The sequence below is a fragment of the Schistocerca piceifrons genome, chromosome 3, assembly GCF_021461385.2.
Source record: "Schistocerca piceifrons isolate TAMUIC-IGC-003096 chromosome 3, iqSchPice1.1, whole genome shotgun sequence".
NCBI lineage: Eukaryota > Metazoa > Arthropoda > Insecta > Orthoptera > Acrididae > Schistocerca > Schistocerca piceifrons.
In genome coordinates this window covers 67,326,765-67,349,427 of record NC_060140.1, presented here as the reverse complement: position 1 = coordinate 67,349,427, position 22,663 = coordinate 67,326,765, and the positions used below count along the sequence as shown (strand labels likewise).

General features: G+C 41.2%; 1 protein-coding gene across 1 annotated transcript in view; it reads left to right on the top strand.

Moving 5' to 3' along the window:
• Window positions 1-2,871: 2,871 nt before the first annotated feature.
• The window catches only part of LOC124788396 (arylsulfatase B-like), a 103,394-nt gene continuing 83,602 nt past the window's right edge, over window positions 2,872-22,663 (top strand). Inside the window, exon 1 of the mRNA XM_047255662.1 lies at window positions 2,872-2,920. Within this exon, the coding sequence (XP_047111618.1) occupies window positions 2,872-2,920 (49 nt within the window). The remainder of the gene's footprint in view (window positions 2,921-22,663) is intronic.

Below are 22,663 nucleotides of genomic sequence, written 5' to 3'. Positions count from 1 at the left end.
GTTCTGTACAAATATGGAAGAGAGACGAAAGATTGACAATGAATGTAGAATTTTTAAAGAGCCGTGGGGATGTCAATATTTCGTGGTGGAGTCAAGCAACAAACCAATGTGTATTATTTGCAATAAAGCAATATCAGTCTTCAAAGAATACAATATAAAACGTCATTATGAGACTAAGCACTCTCAGAATTACTCCAAGTTTACAGGATGCGAACGATTAGAAATGTGTGAGTCTTTGAAACGCCAACTAAAAACCCAGCAGTCGCTGTTTAAGAAAGTAAATGCTGAACAACACGCAGCAACTCGTGCTAGTTTTCGTGTGGCTCATTTAGTAGCGAAACAGTGTAAGCCATTTACCGACGGTGAATTAATTAAGAACTGCATTATTGCACCAGCAGAAGAAATGTGTCCAGAAAAAATTTAATTTATTTAAAAACATAAGTTTGTCGGCAAACACTGTGGCTCGAAGAATAGGTGACATTGCGCAAAATATATCAGCACAACTGCGCGTCAAAAATCAAGACTTAGACTGGTTCTCTTTGGCCGTGGATGAGTCAACAGATGTATCAGATACTGCTCAAGTACTACTTTTTATTCGAGGGATTGACAAACATTATGAAGTGTATGAAGAGCTCCTTGATGTTGACAGTATTCACGGGACGACCACTGGTGAAGATATTTTTAAAGGAGTTGAGAGGGCAGTTCAGAAAAACAAACTTCGGTGGAAGAAATTAAAATGTATTACAACTGATGGTGGCAAAAACATGTGTGGAAAAATGAAGGTGTTGTTGCTCTCGTTTCTACGTCCGTCGAAGATGACGGTGGCTCAAAACCATTAGTAGTGCATTGTATTAATCACCAACAGTCTTTGTGTGGAAAACATTTACATATGTCAGAAGTTTTAAAGCCAGTTATTTCATCTGTTAATTATATCAGATCCCATGCACTCAGCCATCGACAGTTCCGCGAGTTTCTTGAAGATATTGAGGAAAGCGACTTGCCATATTATACTGCAGTGCGCTGGCTTAGCTGCGGTAAAGTTCTGACCCGTTTTTTTGGACTCTGAACAGTAACTGAAATTTTTTTGAACGAAAGGAATCGCCGTCTGGTTGAGTTACGGAACGGTGAGTGGTTATGGAAGCTAGCATTTTATACAGACTTAACTAAACATATGAATGACCTTAATTTAAAATTCCAAGGTGAAAACCGGCTTCTGCCTGATTTATACAAGCATGTTAAGTCCTTTCGACAAAAGATTGTTTTGTTTCAATCTCAGTTGAACAAAGTATGCTTCACGCATTTTAATACATGCGAAACATTCAGTCAGCAAACTGAGATTCCGTTTCCTGTAACTTTCGCAATTGATGCTTTGGACGCTTTAAAAATTAATTTTGAATCACATTTTTCAGATATCGATGCAAATTCAAACGATATCAAGATATTTCAGAATCCCTTTGACGTCGATATAGTAGCGTTACCCGCAGAACTTCAGTTTGAAATTATTGATTTGCAATGTAGCGACTTTTTTAAAGAAAAACATTCAAAGTCAACATTACTGGAATTTCATAAGTGCCTTCCATCCACACAGTTTCCAAATTTACATAAATTTGCCCGTGGCTTTTTTTGCGCTTTTGGCAGTACTTATTTGTGTGAAAAAACTTTTTCCAAAATGAAACATGCAAAAAGTATTTACAGATCAAAATTAAGTGACGTGCATTTGAAGTCGCTCATTATTATCTCTACCAGTAAACTTGATCCACAACTGGAGGTAATTCTGAAAGGAAAGTTACAGCTACATAAAAGTCACTAATTATCATTAAGATGTTAAATGTCTTTACGTGAATACTCTAACACTGTGAGTTTTCAAGATATAAATTAGTTACCGTTATTTTTGTACATCAGTTACGATTAAAATATCCAATATCATTATGTACACCAGGTATTGTATTTTCTTTAAATTGCATTTAAATAAAAATATTTTATACGATTTACTTTCTATGTATATTTTACAACGTAATCAAATGAAAGTGAAACCTCGCTTAAGAAACATCTTCCATAATGATTGATTAATAACTCTAGTCGCCGAAGTGGTGTCCATTTGAAAGACTTGCACCAGACTCGTGAGCAGAATAAAACGCAAAGATTTTTTTTCCTTAAAATGTTTTCGCCAAACTAGTCTGTTAACGGTTTTTTTTTCCACTATCGCATGGAGAATGGTCTGTTTAACCATGACCTCTACCGCTTTGTAAAGATAGAACTCCGACAATGTCACGGTGTATTGTTCGCGATAGGCCTCGAAACTCAAATGTTGGCAGTGTAGGTACCACCTCAAATATTTGGCGGGCCGGATACCGGGGATGTCAGGCCAGCTAACGCGGGCCGGTTTCGGCCCGCGGACCGTAGTTTGGAGACCCCTGGTTTAGGATATATGCGAGATCTTGCGGGTATTTCATTCTCGCGGGCGTGAGATCGGAAGTTGGCGCGCTACATGAGATCAATTTTCTCGAGGTCGGAGGCAGACAGAAACCTCCTCCCAAGTCTAAACAAAAATTCAACACGTTACCTAAATTTCATACGCAGCAACATATGGTGTATTACTCACCAAACGCAAAATCATAGTGACCCCTAATTTTCGTGGCAAATTTTTTGAATTTTGCGTAGTGTCTTACTAAAATGTGTACATCACAGTAAGAATGGTCATTAGCGCGATGATGGCCACTTCACCATGAAGCTGACATATAATGCTACAAGTACGGCAAAAATCAAATATTTTCAGTGAATAGTTTCCGTAAAATCGTTTGAGAAAATTAATAGGTTCCCCGCGCTTCGGTTCTGTCAGTGCAGAGCGTGGCCAGTCGGCGCGTGCGAAGTATGGTGTACGCGTCGCAGTATGCGCTGCACCTGCGTACTCGTGCGGCACGTGCGTGTCGCGCTGTAGTGTCGTGTCACGTCACACGTGCTATACGCGTCTCAATTTGCGCCTAGCCTTAACAGTCTTCCTTATACTGAAAATTAAAATTTGCTTTACTTGTCAATAGCTTCCATTTCAAAATCTTTTTGGCCTGTAACTGTTATTTTCCAATACTTCATAATTTGATTTCAATTCCTGGTTACTGGCGTGTAGTAAAGTTACTGAGCCCGCTGCTTGCCGAGCTAGAAGGCGTGCCGGTCCACGGCAAGAATCCGTGCCAGCCATGCTTTTGGATGGTTTTTCAGGCGGTTTCTCTGCGTCGGTGAATGCAGGCTGGTTCCCCTTATTCCGCCTCGGTTACACTATGTCGGCGATTGCTGCGCCAACACTCTCCACGTAGGGGTACACTATAATTACTCTACCACGCAAACATTTGATGTTCCACTCGTCTGGAATGAGATGTTCGCGATAGGGAGGGTGAGGGAAGGGTCCACCGGAGGCCGAACGGAACAATAACCATGGGTTCGGTGTGGGGCGGCAGAGGGGTGAGTGGACTGCTGTAGCCTGTTGTCGTGTTGTGAACCTCTGAAGGGCTGCAGCGGGGATGAGTCGTTTCTAGGTCCCCGGTTCAATACACGGTACACAAAGTAATAAAGAACACAAAGACTATTAAATGCAATAGCAGCAAGATTATCTCGATTGAAACGTTTTTTAAATTTCGGCCTATATTATTCCTTCCTTTCTGTGGTTATTAATTATTATTATTAAGTGAAACATAAGAAAGGGATTTTATATATATATATATATATATATATATATATATATATATATATATATATATTGTGGTGTCACCGCCAGACACCACACTTGCTAGGTGGTAGCCTTTAAATCGGCCGCGTTCCGTTAGTATACGTCGGACCCACGTGTCGCCACTGTCAGTAATTGGAGACCGAGCGCCACCACACGGCAGGTCTAGAGAGACGTCCTGGCACTCGCCCCAGTTGTACAGCCGACTTAGCCAGAGATGGTTCACTGACAAATTACGCTCTCATTTGCCGAGACGATAGTTAGCATAGCCTTCAGCTACGTCATTTGCTACGACCTAGCAAGGCGCCATAGCATTTGATATTATGTACCGTCAAGAGAGATGTTCTACAATTGTGGATTAAAGTTAAGTATTACATCAACTACGTACTTTATTTGCTACTATTAATTCCTTTAACTGTTCCAGACCTCACGCCAATCTGTGTGAGCTTAACGCGTGCCTTTCGGCTTCTTCTCATTGTGACTTGGCTGTCTTGCCAAGTCACAACATATATATATACATATATATGTATATATATATTTGTAGATAGCCAGTGATAACTATTAAATTATGTTTCAAATGAGCGCCAGGCTCCCTACAAATTATTTCAAATGCTTTCCGCGAAATGGAATGCACACTGAGTTCACTGACCTATATTAAATCGTATCTTTGTAAGTATGCACTTTTTGACGAAATAAAATTAGTGAAGCTTTGCACTTTAGTTAACTGAATAATTTGAAATGATTCTTTCTGCTCAGGCTGTGGTAATACGTTACACTGAAAAATAAATTTAGATACGCTCCGTAATGGGTGCCAATTGTTGCCAGTCAAAGATCACTGCTGCTCGCTTCGCAGAGACTGAAAAAAAGCTACATAACGTCTTAAAATTATTAGTTCAAGAAGAATTGGTGCATGGGTTCCTTAAGTAACACAATGCACCAACTTTTTGTAAATATATTTACTTTAAGCACAGAATACACCCTTCAATTGTTTGCTACGTACGAGAACAAATAGAACAGGAGCTACCACCACTTTACAATAGCAAGCGTACCTTACATACAGCAGAAGAAATGATCTGACTCGTAGTGATTTTAAATATCTTTATTCTCTTATATATAATGACAAAGACAATAATGTTAGTTTCGAGAACGTTATGCACTACGATCTCATCTAATGTAAATAACGTCTTTTAATAACATTGCAATCGATTTAGTCTTTCTTTGAAGCTAATTTAATACGTTTTCATAATTAATTTCTCGTTTGCGTCCATATAATATTATTCAGAGTCCTTTAGTATTTTCGTCAACTTTATCGGCTTGAATATTTCAAAAGGGATACTACAGACCGAATATTTGTTCCTTGGTATATGGCCACGTTGTCCTTTGGAACAAATCTTTAAATTTGTAACACCTTACTTTTCCGGAGTAATTTCAGAAAAAGGCTGCAGCACACATAAAGTGAATATTATCATTTGAATTGGAATAAGAAAGTGTATGAAACCTCTATTACAACGTGGGATAGAGGCGGACGGCTGAAAAGTAATCCAAGGTACAAGACTTTTCCTTGCTGCAAAAGACGCTGTCTGATTCACTGAAATCAACTAATCTGTTTTACATTTCCGTCAAGGTATTAGGAGTGGTTACTAGTACTGTTACGTGGAAACCATTCACAATCCGACAGCTAATGATTCCAACAACAGCGGCATTGGCATAGACAGTCGAACGGTAAATGCCTGTGCTGAAAGAAAAGCTTAACACGTTTATATATATATATATATATATATATATAACGATTATAAAGAATTCGCCTCGATTGCAAATAGAAACCGGATGTTGACCTAGGTTTCGGCGCGGATAACCACACCTTCTTCGGAACACACTAAAACTGCAAACTGCCTAAAGAGACATGGTCCAACATTAATACAGAACGCCCAAAAGGGCAAAAGACTCGCATTCTGTATTAATATTGGACCATGCCTCTTTAGGCAGTTTGTAGTTTTAGTGTGTTCCGAAGAAAGCGTGGTTATCCGCGCCGAAACCTAGGTCAACATCCGGTTTCTACTTGCAGTCGAGGCGGATTCTTTATTATCATTAAATTATTGAATATTGTTGGCGCGCTGCAATGTGAAAAATTCTCATGATATATATTTCTTTATTGTATGCTAACGCTACAGATTGAAGTTAGTTTATACTTGTCTACTACCGTTTGAGAGTCGGCAAACTACTTATCTCAATTAATGTTTGGTGGTCATTAAGAGACTCATCAGAAAGATAAAAGAGTAATTACTGTCAGACAGTTTTTAAAAGTGATTTGATTAGCTCTAGCTACCAGTCGCCTCAGCACTATCACCACAGACAGTGAGTATCGTGTAACTTTAACTACTGCTCGATTAACTAAATCCGTAATTCAAAGAACGGAAACTCAGTACTTGAACTGGAAACTGCTTGTAATAGAATCAGAAGCAATTTGGTAGTAAAACAGCGGCACAGTAGAAATAGGACTCACGTGTCTACTTCTCATGCCCAGCTGGGAAGACATATGTGTATCGGATCATGTTGTTTGTTGCTCATTGTTACAATAACCTGAATGGTAACTGCTAGGACAAAATTATTAGCAGTTGAGATACACACCCTTATTTCACTACTGGACCATGTGTCGAATATTAATCTCAGTGTTTCGTTAAACACAACACTCCGGTAACCCACTAACTCGGGTTAATACACAGCATAATGGTGGCATTCTTACAATAACGAAACTTACCAGTACCTGAAATTTTTGTGGAAGGTGTCATAAAAGGGTCGGGTTATATTAATAATTTTGTTGATCACTCACATTGCATATATGCATGACCGAGGAGCTTCCAAAGAGATGTGATGTGAGATATTCCAGACGTTACATACGCCTAAGCCACATACGGTGCCTGGCACTTTACTTCGTACAACATTACCATTTCCCCTTTACATTCATTAGCGGATTGCACGCGAGTAAAACGATTGTCCGTAAGGCTCCATATGGACTCAAAGTTCCCAGATTTTTCCTTGATGATCGTATACCGAGTCGAATGTGGACGGAAGTAGTATCTTGCCTTACCCTTCCTGGATAGAAGACTCCAGAAATTGCAACAGTAAACGTGTCCGTGACCGCTCATTAGTGTCTGCGCCTGGAGTCTGATCGGCTTTACCTTGATGCTCTTGCAGTTACTAAACGATCCCGTGGCGAAATGTGCCACTCGTCTTTAGATATTCTCAACTATTCTGTTAATCTTCCCTGGTAACGGCGCAATTCTGACCAGTACTCAAGAATCGGTCGAACAAGGGCGCTGTAAGGTTATTCTTTCGTTTGTTTATAATTCTTCGGTAGGATTCTTAGAATGAATCTGTCTACCATTTGATATTTTCATAATTGATTCCATCGTTTCGTTTCACTTAACGTCTATTTGGACGCATAATCCTATTTCACTGTTGTTAGTGACTCTATTGATGAAGGCTAACAACGTAACCGAAGAGTGCGACCTTTCCATCCACTAATGGCCAGCGTATTTTGTTTATTTCTTACGATACTCACTTCTCCTAGTGCCGATCGGCTGGATGCTTGCAGGCATCATTGAGGGATATCCACACTGAATGGGAGTGATGTGGAAACATATAAAAATAGAGAGTGATTAAAAAGTAAATTATTTATTGTAAGTAATTCCAAATCAAATGTTCACTGGTTCTGCGAATACAAATTAAAAAAAGTCTGTGTGCTACCACATTTAACTTTTTTATTTTTTTAAGAGCAAAGATGACACGAAGAGGGTGAGAAGTGAGTTGTGAAATAAGAAGTGTTGCAATGAAAAACGATGCTTGGTTTGATCAGATTTCGTACTAAACAAGAGGAATATATCACCACACACGCCCATATTAACTGTAGAACTGTTGGTCTGTGTTTACAGATTGTGGGACACAAGTGCTTATGAATGGAAGGAAAGAAAGATGGAATATTAGAGGTCTTTAGACCTGGAACACGAGCTCGGATTGATTCAATGATGGGGAAGCAAATCGGGCGTGCCATGCCAAAGGAACCATCCCGCTGTTTGCCTGGAGCGATTTAGGGAACTAGTGTAAAACCTAAGTCTGGATGTCCGGACGCGAATTTTTGCACTGTTTTCCACTAGAATGCGAGTCAAGCGTTCTAATTACTGCCTTACCTCACGCGATTATGCCAAGAGTGTTGTGATTGTCGTAATGGCGTTTTATGAAAATTATCAAAGTAGCTATTTAGGTACTCCTCTAGGAAGGGAAACGTGTTGTATATGCTGGCGACAAACATGCACGACTTGAGGACTATTTTTATAGCCTTTTACAGTCGAAATATTAAAAATGAATTAGATTTTCTCTGTCTCTTGCTGTCGCTGCTATCTCACTGTTATGTGTTGTTTCAGGACTATTAATTACTTTCCGCAGTAAAAATGATCGAATAACGCAGGTTAACTACTACAAACGATCACTAGGCGGGTTTGATGTGCTACATTGTTCGTCAGGCAGATAAATTACCAACATAATAGATTACTGTATTGATGTTTGGTTCAAACTACCTAAATTAGATATGGCCTCAACACGGCCATCTACCAATAAATCATTCAGTGAATGAAGAATAAGAATCGACAACCGCAACACTCGCTCAGCATGTCTCATCAATAATACTGAAAGAAAAGTTCAGAAAATGTAGAGGAGTGGTTCTGCTTAACACGGACGTTAGGAAATTGACTGTCACGTAACTGAATAGTCAACAATTCTGGTAAAGTAAATGTGGACAATCGATGGCACAAATAAAGAATTACTATAAATCACATGTTAGATAAGTGTAGGTAGATTAATACTACGAGGAATGTGAAGAACTCGCTATGGTTCAGTGACAAAATTGAAAAGTTGCTCCAAAAGTCAACACAGATATTTACAGCAGACCCACACGAATTAAAGAGAGTGCACGAAATGTAAACTGGTATATTCATAGCTATACAAGAAACATGAACTGGAAAGCAAACTACCAATTAATATACGAAGGGTATTAGTAAAACAACGAGTAAATTTGAGTGGTTACTGAGGCTATCTTGGAGAGGACGGAAATTCTTTTGGAGAAAAATCATCCAGCAATGCTGGTGAGCGTTGCATCGACTGTGGCAGTTCTCTGTCGGTAGGCCACGCCTTCTCTAGCAAATGTGTATTTGTATGCTGGCGGACTGCAGAAGATGTCGTTATGATAGGCATCGATGTTTTAGATCTCATCTATTGTCCTGGATGTTGTAAGGGTTATTAACAGAGGTCTCTTATTGCCGGTAGGTGTGCCAAGTCAGAATTTGTGCTGAAGAGTTTGCCTAATGGCAGGTGTTCTCCCACCCCCGGTACTAACCCCTTACCTTATAAAATCGACTACCTGTAGAGTCTTTGGATGAGCTTTCCGAAAGCAACTTTCTGTCTGTGTTTTACTTTATCAGTTGGAAATGGTTGGCGAAATCACGTGACAGTAAAAACAATGGTTTTGTTCGCCATAAAACAAAGTTTGTTCCTCCCTGTCACAAATTTCAATTGGATATTTTCTATGCGACGCGTTTCGGGAAGTAGTTTCCATTATCAGGTACGTTTTCGTATGTTATCACATTGTTCTGGGTCATTTTTGCGAGATGTGAGCCCCTGAGCTCAAGTCTAGACCAAGACCATCGCCAGTCACAGTGGTGTTTCTCTACTGCTCGTAAGGTAGGCGACGCGTCATTTTCATGTAGCCAGTGGGATAATACTTTCATGTAAGCCATGAGAGACGAAAAAAGAGGCAATGAATTTCTCGTGTCGATACGGAAACCATTGCCTTCTTCGCTGCTGTCACAAATATTGAACTGCTTTTTCGAAAGATAATTAAACAGCCTGTGTTCTGAGCACTGCAGTGTGGGCTGTACGCATCACAGGACTCTTGAAACATCATAAGTGTGTTCATTAACCCGCGAGAGCTCGGACCTTTAAAAGTTATGCGATCGATCACACGTAGATCGTTTTGCTCACCCTCAGTCAGTCTGAAATGTACGTAACAAGTGTAAAATAGTATGTTTTTATAATTTTCATAATAAAACTCTTATTTTGCTGTTTGAAATATTTATTTGCAGAAAAATTTATTGGTAATAATCTCAGGACAATTAAGGTCGCATCTTCTAAGGTAGCTACAAAAAATAAAAAAAATAAAAAACAAACTTATCTTGTTCAACTTTTTTGGCTTAATCTTCATCATATATCTGAGCTTTGTACATACCACACAATTTTACAGCACGCTCATTACACAAAAATTTTTACAGTGAATACATGCCTTTTTTGTCTTCCGATTTTTGTACCTTGAACAGATGTGACAAATACCACAGGGTTTTACCGCGTCTCAATCTCCACTTATATCGGTAAGTCTTTGCCAACGTTTTCGTGTATTGTCCCCTCTTAATAATTTTACTTCGGTTTCTTTATATATTTGACTATTTACCCAAGTAATATTTAAAATCGAAGAAAATTATCTCAGTGGCCATTAACTTGCTACTCGAGCTGTGGAATATTCTTCCTTCATACGATCCACCACATCGACACCTCCTTCTGTCCGGTTATACTCATACTCGATGATTTCGGGTTTTGCGTATTCACCAGTGGTTGGAGCAATGTAATTATCATAGACAGCACTAACATTAGCATAAATTTCTCTTTTTTTCTTTGGTGTATACAAAACCAGAACTTTGTTCTCATGAAAGCCAAAGATACTACTGGAATTTGGTCTTATTCCAGTATCTAGGAACAATGAAGCGATCTATTTTTTATTCTTTCTGAGAGTAGCAACTTTTGTTGGTTGTGCGCACATAAAATCGTCAGCCAATGGAATCGACATGAAATAATTATGAGCCGTTTTATTTCTATCTCTGTATAATATATCCTGTGATAACGATTCACGACAGTGCTATCAAATTTGTATAGGCTATTTGGTTGCTCGCACTGGCAAACTTCCACGTTACATGTGTAGAAGGATTTTGAATCACATATAGCACACAACTTGATTCCGTACTTGGCAGGTTTCTTTGCTACGTACGTATGGAATTCAGAGACCTCGAAATGCTTCCAGCATTTCATTTATTGTTACGTTTTCTCCAATATGATAGAACGAATGAAACTTTGCGACAAAAGAATAAAATATTTCACGAATCGGGGGAGTTTGTGATACTCAGACGTCTTTGAGCGGATTTGAATATCCGAAAATCTTATACTTCTCTTCAGAAAAAGAAATCTATTACTGCTTCTAACGGCTAGAAAAATATCAGGAGCTGTGCTGTCTTCGTCCCACTTGCCTGCTCATTCAAGTGTTACATACTTTTGTACACCGTCCATGTACAAAATGCCAATAAACGAATTTAGTTCTAAAATATCAGGCTCCTTACATTGTCTGTCTGTTGAAAATCGGTCCTTGTTTTTATAACATGAACATTCGTATAGGGAACTAAGTCAATCAGCATTTCTTCACTTACAGAAAGAAGAAAGTAGTCTCCATCTTTGGCATTTTTGCCACATATTTTATCCCTTGTCTACCAATAATATTATGAGATCTTGTTCTCACATTGGAACGACCTGGTTTGTAACTCATCTCCTTTTGTTTCCCTTTGCATAAGGGAAATAACTGATGTCGTGATTGGATGGAAAATATTTCATCTTCGTTTTCTTCTGATGACTGTTCCGTCTCGGTACAATGGTCGCCGTGTTCACAGTCATTCAATATTATCGGCTCTAAAAGATGCTACTTCAACATCCTTTCTTCTTGTCTATCCACCTATAAATATAGAAAATAATGTTAAGTTTCCCATCATGTATACTTAGCAATCGTAAATAATAAAAAAAGACACAATAAGCCAAGAACGATACACATAAAGTGACACTTAAAAAATATAAACAGCGAAATACTTACTTACGTCGACACTTGCACTATGAACCAAATATCGCACGGCGATGACCGACACAATCAACTGACATCTGCGAGTGACACTCGCGTATTGACCCAACGGCAACAGTTTGCGCGGGTCGGTGGGCTTATAAAACCCAGTTATTGAGTGAGCGAGAACCGTGCAGTCATTGTTGACAAAATGCCAAGTTTTTAAAATGTCTCTGAGAAAAACACTCATAGCGCGAGTGCCTGCAGGTTAATTGTTGCGCTAGCAAAGTAGCTTATGCGGAAAAAATAATAGTCTCACTTTTAGCGACGAGGAGAAAATATGGCGCCGTAAGCAGTCAAGATGTGATGTGGACGCAAGAACAGGAGAGGAATGATCGAACTCATGATATGGTGGTTCTGGATCGTTTTTATCTGAATATGGTTACAAGATATATGTGTTCATAATAGTCTTCCGACTCAGCAATATGCTCCATTCGTAATGCGATGTGGCTGACAGTCGCTCGAACCTCGTCCGGTGTAATTAGAACAATGTGCCGTCGTACGCTGTTCTTCAGATTAGGAAGAGTCCGGAGAATTACCTGGTAGACACGAACTATCAGACGTCCCCACAACCAGGAGTCACATGGATTTGGGTTGGGCGATCTGGAAGGCCATACACCTTGAAATTGCCTGCGGATGATGCGGTCATTACCGAAGGTTTCTCTAAGAAAATCTGTCAGCTGGCAAGCAACATATGGTATCGTCCCGCCTTTCATTTAGTAGTGGTGTGGACACAACTGGGTTCTTGCAGAGCAGGATGAACGTTTTGCCAAGGAGGTCCGTATAACGTGCAGATGTAACTGTACACCTAACAGGATCGAGAGGTACTATCTGCTCGAAGAGAAGGAACTTGCCCCCCTTCTAACAGCCGTGTACCGCAAGTCTCTAAAGGAACGGAAGGTTGCAAATGATTGGAAAAAGCACACGTAGTTCCAATTTTCAAGAAGGGTCGTCGAGCAGATGCGCTAAATTATAGGCCTATATCTCTGGCATCGATCTGTTGTAGAATTTTAGAACATGATTTTTGCTCGCGTATCATGTCATTTCTGGAAACCCTGAATCTACTCTGTAGGAATCAACATGGATTCCGGAAACAGCGATCGTGTGGGACCCAACTCGCTTTATTTGTTCGTGAGACCCAGAAAATATCAGATACAGGTTCCCAGGTAGATGCCATTTTTCTTGACTCCCGGAAGACGTTCGATACAGTTCCGCATTGTCGCCTGATAAACAAAGTAAGAGCCTACGGAATATCAGACCAGCTGTGCAACTGGATTGAAGAGTTCTTAGCAGGCGGAACACAGCATGTTGTTCTCAATAGAGAGACGTTTACAGACGTTAAAGTAACCTCTGGCGTGCCACGGGGGAGTGTTATGGGATCATTGCTTTTCACAATATATATAAATGACCTAGTAGATAGTGTCAGAAGTTCCATGCGGCTTTTCGCGGATGATGCTGTAGTATACAGAGAACTTGCAGTATTAGAAAATTGCAGCGAAATAAAGGAAGATCTGCAGCGGATAGGCACTTGGTGGAGAGAGTGGCAACTGACCCTTAATATAGACAAATGTAATGTATTGCGAATACATAGAAAGAAGGATCCTTTATTGTATGATTATATGATAGCGGAACAAACACTGGTAGCGGTTACTTCTGTAAAATATCTGAGAGTATGCGTACGGAACGATTTGAAGTGGAATGATCATATAAAATTACTTGTTGGTAAGGCGGGTGCCAGGTTGACATTCATTGGGAGGGTCCTTAGAAAATGTAGCCCATCAACAAAGGAGGTGGCGTACAAAACACTCGTTCGACCTATACTTGAGTATTGCTCATGTGTGTGGGATCCGTACCAGGTCGGGTTGACAGAGGAGATAGAGAAGATCGAAAGAAGAGCGGCGCGTTTCGTCACAGGATTATTTGATAAGCGTGATAGCATTACGGAGATGTTTAGCAGACTCAAGTGGCAGACTCTGCAAGAGAGGCGCTCTGCATCGCGGTATAACTTGCTGTCCAGGTTTCGAGAGGGTACGTTTCTGCATGAGTTATCGAATATATTGCTTCCTCCTACTTATACCTCCCGAGGAGATCACGAATGTAAAATTAGAGAGACTCGAGCGCGCACGGAGTCTCTCCGACAGTCGTTCTTCCTGCGAACCATACGTGACTGGAACAGGAAAGGGAGGTAATGACAGTGGCACGTAAAGTGCCCTCCGCCACACATCGTTGGGTGGCTTGCGCTGTATATATATAGATGTAGATGTAGAACCTAGAATGAAGGGGCATGCGAAACCACACGACACAGTCGCATAAGCTGAGTGCAGTGCATCCTCCTCCACACCATGTGTCGGAGTGGAACCTCATATGGGACAGTTCTGTGTATTCGCTGCACCGTGCAGAGTAAAAAACAATGTGCGTTCTCCAGCCAAAGAATATACCCTAGCGACATCTCATCCATTTCCGTGCATACCAAAACACGAACATTTCAGTCATGGCGTTGTGGCCTATCTATGGACTTCATTTGCTGCACATTCTGATTCTTCTAGGAATCCCAGTATAAAATGCCCCACAAAATGTTCTGAACTGTAAACCAGGGGAGAGAGATTTGGTGTGACGCAGCTCGAGAAATGGCTGCATAATTTGAGGCATGTACTGCACGGTCGGCTATAGCTACAGCTACTTCGTCAACAAAAGCCATAGCAATGGGCCGCCTCCCTCTCCCTGCTGATCAACCTATTTGATCTGTTTGTTCGAATTTCTTGATCATATTCCTTAGCTCGTTTATTGGCATGGTGTCTCTTCACAGGTGTTTCTGTAGGGGATATTCCTGCAATGCAGCCCTGCTATCGCTACCGTTCTGGTAGTACGACTTTATCAACAGTGCACCGTCTTTCTTCTCAATACACCTTGCGTTTCGTACGGAAAACTTCAATCTTTTTAACCTCTTTACACCAACAGTCACTGCATAGAAGAAATCAGCATGCGTTGCCAAGCGACTGAGGAAATATTTCACATCATGACTACCTACGGCGCTACATTTTCAGCTGGTAGCGGAAAGTGGGATCTGCCGTATTCTCTTTGTCAGTTACGCGTCAGTGAAGAATGCTTCATATGTGGTCCAGAGTATACGCCCCGACATATACTGTCTTGCTGCGGACAGTAACAGGAAGGAAACAGTGTTCCCTGGAAAATGCTAGGAAATCAGTCACAGCATCGACATACTCCTTTGGCCTGACTCATGGTTCTACCCACACACAAAAACCAGTGCTATGATGTGGATACTGGGAAACTATGTGAAACATATTGCAATCACCATAAAATCGGCAGTGTACATGGGAAAAGCCTATTGGAGAAAGGAACAGTTCTCAAATCTCTACAAGACTTTCACAAACATGCTCATGATCATATTTTAAAAATGTGAAATTGGATGGAATACGTTCTGAAACAGCAAAATTTTTTCCTAAAGACAGGATTTTGGTTTTGGACGTTTCCTTAAATTCATAAGGTAAGTACTGAGTGGCTATAAATATTGTGCAGCTGCTCACGGAGGTTAATGGAAATGAGCGTATGGCATCGTTGGCCAGGCGGCCCCATTCTGGAAAGTCCGACCGCCAAGTGCGATTCTTATTTCAGTTGACGCAACAATGGACGACTTGCGCGCCGGAGATGAGGATGAAATGATGGTCAGGACAACACAGCAACCAGTCCACGAGCGGAGAAAATCTCCAACCTCTCTGGGAATAGAACCCAGGCCCGCTTGCATGGGAGGCGAGCACGTTACTACCCAGCTAAGCAGGCGGTTGCTCATGGAGGTACAGTGTGACCTGCAATTATACAGGGTGCCTCACTCGAAAGAGGCCCAACAGACAAACATTTGCCTAAAATGCACTTGGTGGCTTTGCATGAAAAATCGGGTAATGGAATGAAATGAACATGTCATACCTTGTTCATGGGGGAATGAATGTGAATCACGGAAGGTTCTGGAAGTGACAGCCCTCTACTTGTCAACACAGTTGACACACGCTGCAGATTCCCTATTGTTGCTGCCAGAATCTCTTGTGTCACTGCCTGAATTCCACCGATGATGTTCTGTCGCGAGTCTTCCAAGTTCTACATGTACATCTACATCCATACTCCGCAAGCCACCTGACAGTGTGTGGGGCAGGGTACCCTGAGTGCCTCTATCGGTTCTCCCTTCTATTCCAGTCTCGTATTGTTCGTGGAAAGAAGGATTATCGGTATGCTTCTGTGTGGGCTCTAATCTCTCTGATTTTATCCTCATGGTCTCTTCGAGGGATATACGTAGGAGGGAGCAATATACTCATTGACTCCTCGGTGAAGGTAAGTTCTCGAAACTTTAACAAAAGCCCGTACCGAGCTACTGAGCGTCTCTACTGCAGAGTCTTCCACTGGAGTTTATCTGTTATCTCCGTAACGCTTTCGCGATTACTAAATGATCCTGTAACGAAGCGCGCCGCTCTCCGTTGGATCTTCTCTATCTCTTCTATCAACCCTATCTGGTACGGATCCCACACTGCCGAGCAGTATTCAAGCAGTGGGTGAACAAGCATACTGTAACCTACTTCCTTTGTTTTCTGATTGCATTTCCTTAGGATTCATCTAATGAATCTCAGTCTGGCATCTGCTTTACCGACGATCAATTTTATATGATCATTCCATTTCAAATCACTCCCAATGCGTACTCCCAGATAATTTATGGAATTAACTGCTTCCAGTTGCTGACCTGCTATTTTGTAGCTAAATGATAAGGGATCTTTCTATATATTCGCAGCACATTACACTTGTCTACATTGAGATTGAATTGTCACTCCCTGCACCATGCGGTAATTCGTTGCAGATCCTCCTGCATTTCGGTACAATTTTCCATTGATACAACCTTTCGATATACCACAGCATCATCTGCAAAAAGCCTCAGTGAACTTCCGATGTCATCCACAAGGTCATTTATGTATATTGTGAATAGCAACGGTCCTATGACACTTCCCTGCGGCACACCTGAAATCACTCTTACTTCGGAAGACTTCTCTCCATTGAGAATGACAGGCTGTGTTCTGTTATCCAGGAACTCTTCAATCCAATCACACAACTGGTCTGATAGTCCATATGCTCTTACTTTGTTCATTAAACGACTGTGGGGAACTGTATCCAACTCGTTGCGGAAGTCAAGAAACACGGTAACTACCTGTGAACCAATGTCTATGGCCTTCAGAGTCTCGTGGACGAATAGCACGATCTGGGTTTCACACGACCGTCTTTTTCGAAACCCATGCTGATTCCTACAGAGAAGATTTCTAGTGTCAAGACAAGTCATTATACTCGAGCGTAATACGTGTTTCAAAATTGTACAACTGATGGACGTTAGAGATTTGGGTCTATAGTTCTGCACATCTGTTCGACGTCCCTTCTTGAAAACGCGGATGAACTGTGCCCTTTTCCAATCCTTTGGAATGCTACGCTTTTCTAGAGACCTACGGTACACCGCTGCAAGAAGGGGGGCAAGTTCCTTCGCGTACTCTGTGTAAAATCGAACTGGTATCCCATCAGGTCCAGCGGCCTTTCCTCTTTTGAGCGATTTTAATTGTTTCTCTATCCCTCTGTCGTCTATTTCGATATCTACCATTTTGTCATCTGTGCGACAATCTAGAGAAGGAACTACAGTGCAGTCTTCCTCTGTGAAACAGCTCTGGAAAAAGACATTTAGTATTTCGGCCTTTAGTGGTGGTGGTGGTGGTTAGTGTTTAACGTCCCGTCGACAACGAGGTCATTAGAGACGGAGCGCAAGCTCGGGTTAGGGAAGTATTAGGAAGGAATTCGGCCGTGCCCTTTCAAAGGAACCATCCCGGCATTTGCCTGAAACGATTTAGGGAAATCACGGAAAACCTGAATCAGGATGGCTGGAGACGGGATTGAACCGTCGTCCTCCCGAATGCGAGTCCAGTGTGCTAACCACTGCGCCACCTCGCTCGGTCGGCCTTTAGTCTGTCATCCTCTGTTTCAGTACCATTTTGGTCACATAGTGTCTGGACATTTTGTTTTGATCCACCTACCGCTTTGACATAAACCAAAATTTCTTAGGATTTTCTGCCAAGTCGGTACATAGAACTTCACTTTCGAATTCATTCAACGCCTCTCGCATAACCCTCCTCACACTACATTTCGCTTCGCGTAATTTTTGTTTGTCTGCAAGGCTTTGGCTATGTTTATGTTTGCTGTGAAGTTCCCTTCGCTTCCGTAGCAGTTTTATAACTCGGTTGTTGTACCACGGTGGCTCTTTTCCATCTCTTACGATCTTGCTTGGCACATACCTATCTAACGCATATTGTACGATGGTTTTGAACTTTGTCCACTGATCTTCAACACTATCTGTACTTGAGACAAAACTTTTGTGTTGAGCCGTCAGGTACTCTGTAATCTGCTTTTTGTCACATTTGCTAAACAGAAAAATCTTCCTACCTTTATATTTCTATTTACGGCTGAAATCATCGATGCAGTTGTGTGGGCTGTTCCTGTAGACCTCGCCTTTTAGACCACCTCACAAGAAAAAGTCAGGTGTTGTTAAATGAGGTGACCTTGGGGGCCACACTACTTTCGAAAACACTCTGCCGACGGAAAAAAAAATTCGACCTCAGCCATGGTCACTCGAAACGTGTGGCGTGTTGGTAGCAGCCGAGGGTAAGTTCTAGATCGTCCAACTGGTTCACAGATTCCCGAAACGGTTTGATGTAAACTCCACATGTGACAGGGGATTTTCATTACACTAAAAACATGTCTTCTGACAATTTACGCAGCCAGAGGTGAAACGATGCCTAATCACTGAACCATGTGTACTGCTATATTCCTGGCCTCTGATCAATAAATTGCCGAAACCAGCGCCAAAATGTAGTGCGTTTGTATTTGTCATTGACATTCATTTCCTAAAATCTGTAAACCTGTATGTATACAAGGCGGCTTTCTTCGCAGCTCTGTGGTATGTGCTCCGTGTCACGCAACATTCCGGACGTATACGTCGAACAGACTTTGCAGGAGAGAGGCCAACAATCGTGAAGATCCAACACCGTTCCACCAGTCTCCATTTTGTTCACTAACTTCATTATGCAGTTTGACAATATATGTCCGTCAGCAAACCGTTCAAAAAATATTTACTGACATGTTTTAAGGGTATCACTAATCCGATACTGTTGCACAAGAAACATGTGAACTTCATCAGACACACTGAACCCTGAGCCCCAGATACAGCGACGTACGGACACACACTGTTGAATCAAACGATGTTACAGAATGCAGTGTTGCCCGCCGAACGTCGCAAATTACCCGGAGCAATTTCAGTGCGATTACTACATTTGTTTGTGGATATCTTAACAGCTGGGTACCCTGTCGTATGTCAGTGCAGCTTGGTAGATATGCCAATGAGCTAATGCAGAACCCATTTAGTTACAGCTTTGGGCACTAGGTACAAATCTGGCGCTGTACACTGTCCGTATGACGCCATGCCATTCACGTTGCCATTTGATAAGCCATAAAGTGAATGAACAGTATAGCTGCCGACAGGGGAGACCATGCGTTGGAAGGTTTGAGGAGAGGCTCGATGTCATAAAATGGATTTAAAATGGTGATAACGAAATTCGAAAACACCAGTGAGCTTGGTGGTGCACCAGGAAGGCGTCCCATCACTTTGTAAGTTACTGATGAGGTTGTTGTTACTGTTACTGACCATGCAGCGCTTTCACCCAAGTAGAGATTGTGCAAAGTCACGAGAATTGTCCAGTCAACAGTACGGAAAGTTCTACGGTCTCTGTTGCACTGGTACCTGTACGACATCCAGACGAAACAAAAACTGAAACCTCTTGAACTACAGCAATGGTCTGCAATTGCTCGAATCCTGCCTCGGGCATGGATGTGTGTGATGTCCTTAGGTTAGTTAGGTTTAAGTACTTCTAAGTTCTAGGGGACTTATGACCACAGCAGTTGAGTCCCATAGTGCTCAGAGCCATTTGAACCATTTTTTGCAATTGCTCTTCGGTTTCCGGCACCAATTGATGTTGATGACATCTGACTTGTGGACTATATTCTGTGGATAAGGAGGCACATTTGACACTACAGGGTGCACTGAATAAACATAGCTGTCGAATTTGGGTTGCTATTATACCACGTGTTGTGCACAAAGCGCCACTGCACTCGCTGTATATGACGGCGTGGTAAGGACTCACAAGCACCTTTATTCTCAGTCCATTCTTCTTTGTAGAGAATACACCCAGAGAGCGTCTTAGGGGTACCACGACGTCGGTACGTTATGGAAACCTCCTTATACAACATGTGATTCCTGTTTTGTAAGACGTTAATTGCGTGAAAACAAGTGTTTTATGCAAGATGGGGGAACACCTCATGTCATCGCCCAGTGACGGATTTGCTTCATGCAACCTTCCACGAATGGGTTTTGCCCAGACGTTTTGCAGTGCATGGTCTGCTAGATCACCTGATCTGTGGCTTTTGGGTCTGGGATATGTAGAAGTAAGTGTTTACCAGGGAAAGTTTCGATCTTCACTTGGCCAGTATACCGGAACACGTTACTCAAATTGCCTCGGAACCGCTGAGAGCACCTGTTGATAGCGTCGTTTGATGGATACAGCGTGCTGTCGAGGTCTCCTGTGCTCATACTCGTAATGAACACATTCTGTAAGCGACCGTTAATAAAAATATCAAAAATATGGGTTTCTCACTTGTTTGATCACTTCTGACCATGTCCCGTTCCTAATCCATTAAATATGGAATCATTTCTATACTTCTTTTTCTCATTCACAGCGCCAGATTTGTATGTATATGTTAAAGGGAGCCAGAGGTGGTCAAATCAAAAAAATTACGATTTTTTTTGGTACCGAAAATTAATTGGAACATTCCTCTTTAATGTAAACTTCGAATTATTGTTCTACTCGCCCTATAAGTGGAGTTATTACCGTTTTCCTCCACGCCTGCAGAGGAAATGGGCGGCCACTGAATGCATCTAACACCCTCTCGTGACTTCTTGGCGAACTGCTTGGGATTTTCTCGGCCTGTTACGCATACAGCGCCTTATGTTACGCATACAGCGAGTGTGCAAGGGTTGGCTGCATTGTTTTCTGTGACAAATGAAGCGCTAAGAGGCTCAAACAAACTTTGGGTTCAAGTAAGCTCAGTGATGGAAAGACAATAGGAGGGAGAGGCAGGCTTATTGATGAGGTGATTGAACGTCTACAGAGATACAATGGGTATGCTATAAGGCAAAATACTAGTAATGTTAGTAACATGCGAAAAGCAGTGTGGGCATTGTTCCTTCAGACTGCCTCTTCCAATGAATACCAACACAGCCTGTGCCCAAAAGATTCATAGTGCAAATATAATGCAAAAAAGGACTATGATCACAAACATGGTATGCCAGCAGCTGTGATAAATGCAATAAAACCAATTTTTCATGACTTAGCACAGCCAGAATTGTTACACAAATGTCTACACGGAAAGATGCAGAATCCTAATGAGAGCGTGAACAATTTTATTTGGAAAGTGATTCCTAAAAGGGTGTTTGTAAGCATAAAAACACTGCACTTTGGCATTTATGATACAATAGCAACCTACAACCAAGGGAACAGTGTGAAGGGTGAAGTTCTGAAGGCATTAGGATTTACGGCTGGGGTGAACACTGTACGAGCACTAAGAAATATTGACAGAGAAAGGATAAGAGGAGCAGAAAGAAGAGAAAGGCATATGAAGTATGATGGAACAACAGGCCAGAAAAGAAGACAGAAGAGGAAGCTTTTGGAGGATGAAGAAGAAGGCCCTGATAATCCATCCTATAGTGCAGGAATGTATTGAGAAACTTTGATAGCCATTTCCCGTAAATTAGAATTTTTCGAATATAAGGAACATTTTCTCAAAATCCACTCAAGCTAGAGAGATGAAATTTTTATACAGCACTCCTATTGGTCCAACTTACATTGTAACACAGCCATTTGGCAATATGTTCAGTAGTTTCATTTCAGTTTAATTATAAAGCAATTATTTGTAAAAAAATTTGGGTCATTAATAAAAAAAATAATTGGTAGGAAACTAGAAAAGATACTCCAAAATCCCTTTGTGATAACTGCAATACTAAACCACTCTATATGAAAAAAAAATCAAATTTTTCTATTTGGTAGTTTATTCATAAATGTTCCTTAAACTTAGTGATTTTGATATGGGCAGCATAGGCACCTCCGGCTCCCCTTAAAAATGACGAAATTCCTAAAGCTGTATTAAAGTGTTGGTTTTATTGACAACTAGTTTCCATGTTTTAACAACATCGCTGCAGAGTGAAAATTTCATTCTGGAAACATCGGAACTAGTTGCCAATAAAACCAACTCTTTAATAGAGCTGGAGAAATTTTGTAATTTTTTAACATATATTATACCAGCTGAAGTCCCAAGTCGTGCGTTCCAATTATGGATATACGAAGATTTGTATGTGGTGGCCAAATTGTAATTAATATTTTCCAGCGTAAAACGTTTTCCTATTAACGAATTAGAACTTTACCAAGTTTTGAAGTCGTACCATAATTACAACGCACACTGGATCTCAGTGAGTAACTGCACATTGGTTGAAACCACCTGGTATTAAACCCCCCCCCCCCCTCAACGCCCTCCCCCCCTCCAGCTTTTTCTGCCTATATATGAAGGCTAATCCCCGGAACTAGAATAGTGATTGTGTTAAGGTTCTCACTAATACATTGATTCATGAGGACAGTTCGTTTATATATTTCATAAATATTTAGTGCAAACTGACTAAACTACAATAAATTTCAGGTTCGTGAATATAATTCATAAATATTTAGTGCATATTGGCTGCACTATAACGAACTGTAATTCCCCGCTGCGATTTTCTGTCTGTATGTGAAGGCCATTCTCAGGGACTACTGCGAGCATTTTGATGTTGGCGGGGT